Genomic DNA, 7,627 nt, shown 5'->3' on the forward strand with positions numbered 1-7,627 from the left:
CCCCCCACGCCCACCTAGTCTTTCTCTCCGAATCTTGCCCCGTTATTTAGTAAACAGAGGTAATGTTCCCTGGAGCCTTGCTGCTATTTGGCTGAAGTATTGTTATTCTGGACAAGAGCCCAAAACACACTCTTTGCAGGCACCCCCGATAAGGCTGGATGAGAGAAAGGGCCCATGGAGTGGGCAGGAGGAAACAAATTAACTATGTGCTAGATACTTTATATATTCTTAGTTATTCCTCACCCTCACTATAAATTACATGGAATTATCTCCATTTTACAGATGAAGAGATTAAGATTAAAACAGATAAAATTGCCCAAAGAACTACACTAGTGAGAAGTTGAGCCAGAATTCAAACCAAGGGCCATGTGTTTTCTAGATTGAAAATTTTTTTAAGGAGGATATGGAGAAAGAGGCAGGCAAATTTGGTCCAGGGCTAGATTTGTGGAAAAGGATTTGCAGTGCTGCCCAATGGAACTTTCTCTGATGATGGAAATGCAGTATATCCACTGTCCAGTACGGTAGCCATTAGCCATATGTGGCTATTGAGCGCTTGAAATGTGGACAGTGCAACTGAGGAACTGAATTTTTAACTTTATTTAATTTTAACAAAGTTAAACTTAAAAGGTCATATGTGACTTGTGGCTTCCGTATTGGATAGTGCAGACCTTCATCCCTACTGTGCAGGGTCATAGGAGGATTTAGGATTAGGCATGTCCTCTGCTAGCCACCCACTGGCACCATCTCTTCACTGACCATCCAGGTCTACTTCAACAAAAAAGTCCCGCAGCGACCCCACACCTGTCCCAGGTATAGTGGAATAGTTAACCAACAAACAGAAGTTGGAAATTGGAAGGCCCTTCCCTACTCTCCGCACTCAGAAGCAAGGAGAGACAGCTGCTCACCAAAAAGAGCTCCAATAGTAACACTGATAGACACCATTTCTTAAGGGCTTGTTATGTATGTGAAACTGTGCTCAACTTTACATACATTACCTTATTTAATTCTCACCTCAACCCTATGAAGCAGGTTTAATCCCACTTTAAAAATGAGAAACTGAGGCTCAAAGTTTAAGTGACTGCCCAAAGTCACACAGCTAAGTTCACTATTCCAACCTAGCTATTAGCCACTATTCCTTGCTGCCACCAGGCATTGGGATTGCACGTTGATATACTTCTGGAAAACATCAGATGTCTGCAAGCCTACCCCAGACCACAAAGAAATGGCAGCAGAAGGGCAGGCCCCTGTAATGAGTATGCCAGGTCAGATGTGCAAAAGGACCTAAATTTAATATAAAGAAAAAGGGTGGTAACAGCCCTAAAGAGACTCCTATGTCACTGAGATTGCTCTTTGGAATATCCTTCCAGCAGCCGTTATTTCTTTTCAGGCTCTGGATCATAGAAGCAAAGGCTGCTGGCAGAACTTTTGAAAGTCAGCATGACAAACTATCACCCCCAATTATAATCCTGACCAGCCTGGAGCCAAGCATTGATAAGGTTACAACTAAAAGGCACATCTAGATATTGTCCGTCCACCGCAATTAAGGGCATTGACAGAGTGCCTCAGGGACTCAGGGTCCTCCAGCAGGCACGAGAGGTCTATGCCCCCCTTGAGAAGATGTTATTCAGGCAATCCTTCCAAGTCCTCAGAGGAGATATTAGGCCAGTTTAGGCTGTAGCGCTGGGACGTGAGAGAGACTGGAAAAGTAGAGGCGGATGGGACCAAACCTTCTGAGCTGAAACATCATCCAGATGGACACTAAACTGAGATGGTTAGGTCAATACGAAGAGGCAAAAGCAATAGCCTTTGACAACTAAAAAAGGTAGCACAACTCCAACAGTGTGAAAAGTATGAAAAGGTCACCAAACATATGAGAAGAGCAGAGAACATTCATATTAATGAAAAGCACTGGGGACATGGAGGTGGTGGGAGGGGAGTTGATGGGGGGTGCTGATATATACCAGGGGCATTACTTCTTACTTCACTCAACTCTCTTGGGGAGCCGAAATCTTCACAACACTTTAGTCCCTGCCTCCATACTCCTTAATTCTTACATCATTAGGAATGAGGGGCTTCCCTATCCTCCCGAGTTCCAGCAAATGCCTGCCCCAGGATGGAAGCTAGGTCACAGCATGTGACAGCTGACCACTAGAGGGCGGTGTTTCTATAGTTAAGCAGATCTTGAGAACCAGAGGAACTAAGTGTATCTTCTGCCTACCAGGATGGATGGGAGTGGCAGCCAAGTGGCAACTGATACCTATGTAGGGAGAAGCCAACAGAACAGAAAGGTGGGAAAGGCAAGTAGTAAGTGTTAGGGTCATGGTCCTGAATGAATGAGGAGTAAGGAATAGGAACAAGGTTGGAGGAAAGTGTTAGCCCTGCTTTGCTACCAAAAAGACCACAACCATCACTGCTTGGAAAAGGAGAAAGTAAAGAATAATATTAGTCCTGAGCTCTCCCAGACACAGAGACATCAACAACAAAAGATTTTTCAGTTTATTTGTATGTATACATTGTCACGCCAGGGAGCCAGCTCTACTTCAGTAGTCCCCAGCTCCTCTTAACCTAGCCAACATCCAAAACCTACACAGGAGGCTGTGTCCTGGATAAAGAATAACCAGGACCCATGTCCCAATGCTGCAGGCTATAACAGAACTCATTAGCAAAAACAGGGGGCTAGAGGCCAGCGCCTATGAGACATCCTTGCCCCTTTGTAAACATTGACACCCAGGCCATCAGAGCCCGGGAAAAGTGTGCAAACATGAGGGTACCAGACTGTGTGCCCAGAGGGCTAAAGACACAGCTGGCAACCATACCCGTAAAGTCCTGAGGGTATGCCCTACTGGAGCCTGGCAAATGCCAGGGGCAGAAATAAGGCAGTTACCCATGCCCAAAGGCTCACATGAGTCGGCAGTGACGCTCTTGCCCATAGGAATTCTCCACACGGGCAATCTCCTGGATGACTTTGGTGAAGATGCCTTGAGTCAGCTGCAAGGGATAGGGATTCAAGGCAAATGTCAGTTCATGCCAATACTACCCAGGTCTGAAGTGAACACCCCACATCCCCACCATCCCCACCACTAAGCAGTGCCATGAGACAAACACTACTACTCCCTCCACCTTTCTAATGTCCAGGTCAAGTACCTGATTTTCTCGAGCAGATGACTCCATAAATGTCGCGCCCCAGGACTCTGCCAGCTTTTTCCCTTCAACTGCTTGGACTTCCCTGGAAACAAATTTGGGACATGAAGATTGAAGATAGCAATGTTCACATGTTCTTTGCAAAATCTTTAGACTTTAGACCTCCTCTGACCCACTCCACTTCCCCAAGATTTGGGAGGAGGATTAAGAAAGAAAACATAGGTAAACAAAGGAGTGAGGAGTGAATGTAGGACTGAGGCTTGCAGGGTGTTGGCTGGCTGAGGGGAGCTGGTTCCCTGGGGTAACAACGTATATATATACAAATAAACTGAGAAATCTTTTGTTGTTGATGTCTCTGCGTCTATGGAGAGCTTAGGACTAATATCATTCTTTACTTTCTCCTTTTCCAAGCAGTGATGGTTGTGGTCTTTTTGATGGTGAAGCAGGGCTAACACTTTCCGCCCACTTCATTCCTATTCCATACTCCTCATTTATTCAGGATTATTACCCTGCCTTGATACCCTATGGGAAATTATGGCTTTTGAGATAGAAGGGTACCTTGTCTTAATCCTCAAGTTAGAAACAAAGAGAGATGAAATGATTTGCCAAAATTTGTGGCAGAGGCAGGAATAAGGCCTGGGTGATTCCTAGCCCAGCTCACTTTCCTTCATCCTGAGCAGCAGAGATTCACATACCTAGCTGGAGAGAGATCCGCCTTGTTCCCAACTAGCACCACCGGCAGTCTGTAAGGAAACAGCAGTCACTATAAGATCCCCTTCCATTCCCCGTGGACCTGAACCTCCCTCACATCAGTCAAATCAGGCCTGAACAACTCCCCATCAGCCCAGGCAGTATCCGTGTCCTCCCTAACTTGGACCAATTCTCCCCTCTGCTCTCCTCCACCCTCTCCTGTCCACAGGATGTCTCTATCCCCCAAGGCCACTTACCGGGTTTTCCCGTGGCCTTCATGTAGCTTTTGGTACAGACTCTCAATGACTTGGAAGCTTCAAACACAGATATGGAGCTGTAACCTTAATTCTGGGACAGCCCCCAGGTCCTCCAAGTCCCCCACTCACAACCTTTGTCACTTACCTATGCTGAGAGGTGACAGAATACACAAGCACGTAACCATGGACCCCAATGATGAATGAATAGGGCAGAATGCTGTACTCATCCTGATGAGAAACAGAAACATCAATACCTAGATCTACACCATTCAGATGGCAAAGGCTGGTGGGACTCCACCCCAGGGACCCTCCCTACTCCAGTTACTTCTGTTCAGCAAATATTTATAAGGTAGCTCCAATGAGCCCTGCACACTGCTAGCTCCTAATGCTTTACTTTTGATACTACTTTACAAATAAGCCACAGAGGCTACAAGACTTCACCTCCCAAGGCTGAACTGCCACATTTGGCTACCCTACCCCAACTAGTACCTGCCCTGCTGTGTCCACCAGGTGTAGGTGAAACTCATCTTTGCCAAGAGTCACTATCTTGCTGTAAGCTGAAAAGAAAAATTGACCATGAGGTGCCTAGTAGGGTTAGCAATATGTGCCCCCATACATTCTTAACCCTGGGAGTAACAATGGATGGACCAGCTCCAGGGACCTCTCCAGGAAACTGGAAAGACAATGCTAGGGTTCTTACTGTGGACAACTACACCACCCTGGACACAGTATCTTGCAAGCTCCAAACTCTAGCTCCGCTCACAGAACAGGATTGTGTGAAAAGGATTTAATGTCTAATTAAATAAGCCCCTTGGCACCAAAGAAATTCCAAATTATGGAGTCGGGTGGAGCCATTCCCTGTCACACGAGGAGAGAAATCTACTCACTATTTTCCACTGTAGGATCATACCCTTCCAAGAACTCGCCTTCCACAAATTGATGTGCCAAAGATGTCTTCCCTGTGGGGAGCAGTGGTAATTGTAACCAAATTCCCCATTTACATTCACATTCTCTGTCTTTTCAGTCTGTGGCCCTGGACTAATGGGGACCTCAATTAGCACCCCAGCCTGTGAGTGCCCCAAGAATGCCTTCCCCTAGTCTACTCCCACCTTCTTTTCGCCCAGGGTCTCTGTACCTTCGCTATAATACAACCAGCGGCGACGTAGGAAGCCTTTCCCGCCGCCTTCCCTTTCTTCCCCCAGGAGATCCGGGATTCCCTAGAGTGTAGCCCACCCCGCCCCAGGGCACCTGCGACCACCAGCTGTACGCAGACCTCACTCCCTGCACCAAATCCTGACTCCACTCCCACCCCCCAACGTAACGGAGGGAACCACTCTACTGCTCCTGCATCCAAACCCACATTAACCCTTGCATGCCCCAGGTCCCTGCAGCAGTCCCCACCCCACCCCACCCAGCCTTTCCTTCTCCACCCTTTCAATCCTTGCTCTACACTACCGTTCGTACGATGCCACCATTCCTCCTTGAGTCGGGCTCCTGCGGCAGCGCGCCCCCTCTGGCCACAAAGCCGCGGTGCGTCCGTGCTCTCCCCAAAGGCGGAGACTCACCTACAGAACGGTATCCGAGGATGACCACCTTCCTGTAGCGGACCAGCGGCATGGCAGGAGCCGGCCCAGGGGGCTTGGAGAACTGCAGGCTGAGAAAGCCCGAACAAGAGGAGCTCAGGGTGTAGGCGGGCGTGGCAAGCGTGCAGGAAAGTCGCTCACCCAGAAGCTGCCAGGGCCAAGCAATAGGGAAACCAAAACAAGCGCAGCACCCGGAGCCGGCCACGTGATCACAACACAGCACGACTAACGCGAGGGAGTCGGGCGCCCAGGGAACTACACTGCCGCGCCGCTCCTGGCTCCGCCCCCCAGGTCGTTCGTCATTGGTCCATTAGAAAGAATAAGGGCGGGGTCGCCAGCAGGAGGGAAGGGTGGGTCTCACGTGGAGCTGGAGAACAGGGAGCTGCGCGTGCGCAGACTGGAACCGGCTCATTCATAAAGAAACGGAAAGGAACCCGGGGTCCTAGAGATGTTTGCGCAATTGCAACTAGCAGAGTAGCTACGAAGAGCCATGGATGGGAAATGCTCGCTGTGTCTGGGCTGGAGTTTCTGGTCAAAAGACTCTAGTCCTCCCTTTTACAAGGCCATTGGTGTTTTTGGATGGGGGAAAAAGGCCAAAATTTCCATATATTCCCTCCTCTTCCCCCAGCCTTCAGCCTCAGACCTTTAGTTGTCACATTTGTCAGTTTTCTCCAGTTTTCCAGGATCTAACTTCTGAATGGCAATTCTTGTTCTTGGGAAAGTTGCTAGAATTTGTGACCAAGTCGTCTGAGGTATCGTTGTCATCATCATCTTAATCACCAATACATTCATTTATTCAGCAAATATTTATTGAGTTCTATTTTATGTTCCAGGCACTGTTCCAGGCTTTGGAAACAGAGCACTGAACAAGACTGAAGAGGTGTCTGTTCTCACGAACCTTAAAACCTAGTGGGGGAAAGACAAACATATAAACAAGGTGTCTTACTCATCTAGTGCCGCCATAACAGAAATACTACAAGTGGATGGTTTTAATGAAGAGAAATTTATTTCCTCACAGTCAAAGTAGGCTAAAAGTCCAAATTCAGAGCGTCAGCTCCAGGAGAAGCCTTTTTCTCTCTCTGTCGGCCTTCTCATCAATGTTCCCCCGGACTAGGAGCTTCTTGGCGCAGGGACCCCACTCCAAAGGACACGCTCTGCTCCCGGCACTGCTTTCTTGATGGTATGAGGTCCCCCTGTCTCTCTGCTCAGTTCTGTCTTTTATATCTCAAGACATTGCCTCAGGATACAATCCAATCTTGTAGACTGAGTCCTGCTTTACTAACACAACTGCCACCCATCCTCCCTCATTAACATTACAGAGGCAGGTTTACAACAGATAGGAAAATCACACAGTACCAGGAATCATGGCCTAACCAAATTGATACACACATTTTTTGGGAGACATAATTCAAACCATGACACAAGGAGATATCAGATAGTATTAATTGCTATAAAAAGGTGATAAGAAATGACCACTTAAAAGCTAGCGAGTGGCCATCTAAGATGCATCAATTGGTTGCAACCACCTGGAGTAAAGGAGAATGAAGAACACCAAAGACACAGGAAAGTATTAGCCCAAGAGGACAGATAGGGCCACATAAACCAGAGACTTCATCAGCCTGAGACCAGAAGAACTAGATGGTGCCCAGCTACCACCAATGATGGCCCTGACAGGGAGCACAACAGAGAGTCGCTGATGGAGCAGGAGAAAGGTAGGGTGCAGAACTCAAATTCTAGTAAGACCGGACTTAATGGTCTGACTGAGACTGGAAGAACCACAGAAGGCATGGACCCCAGACTCTCTGTCAACCCAAAACTAAAACAATTCCTGAGGCCAACTCTTCAGACAAAGACTGGACTGGACTGTGGGACATAAAATGATACTCATGAAGAGTGTGCTTCTTAGCTCGAGTAGATACATGAGACTAAATCGGTAGTTTCTGTCTGGAGGTGAGA

At 47.8% G+C, this 7,627-nt stretch overlaps 1 protein-coding gene across 1 annotated transcript; it reads right to left on the bottom strand.

Annotated features, from left to right (window-relative positions):
- Positions 1 to 2,473: 2,473 nt before the first annotated feature.
- On the bottom strand, positions 2,474 to 5,940 carry RHEBL1 (RHEB like 1). The gene is made up of 8 exons (XM_004388288.2): positions 5,654 to 5,940; positions 4,976 to 5,047; positions 4,578 to 4,645; positions 4,234 to 4,316; positions 4,089 to 4,145; positions 3,837 to 3,884; positions 3,145 to 3,226; positions 2,474 to 2,988 (listed from the first exon to the last, which is right to left on the bottom strand). Exons 1-8 carry the CDS (start codon positions 5,703 to 5,705, stop codon positions 2,899 to 2,901), a joined length of 552 nt encoding a protein of 183 aa, XP_004388345.1. The 5' UTR covers positions 5,706 to 5,940; the 3' UTR covers positions 2,474 to 2,898.
- Positions 5,941 to 7,627: the final 1,687 nt, after the last annotated feature.

The sequence above is a fragment of the Trichechus manatus genome, unplaced genomic scaffold (assembly GCF_000243295.1).
Source record: "Trichechus manatus latirostris isolate Lorelei unplaced genomic scaffold, TriManLat1.0 scaffold00209, whole genome shotgun sequence".
NCBI lineage: Eukaryota > Metazoa > Chordata > Mammalia > Sirenia > Trichechidae > Trichechus > Trichechus manatus.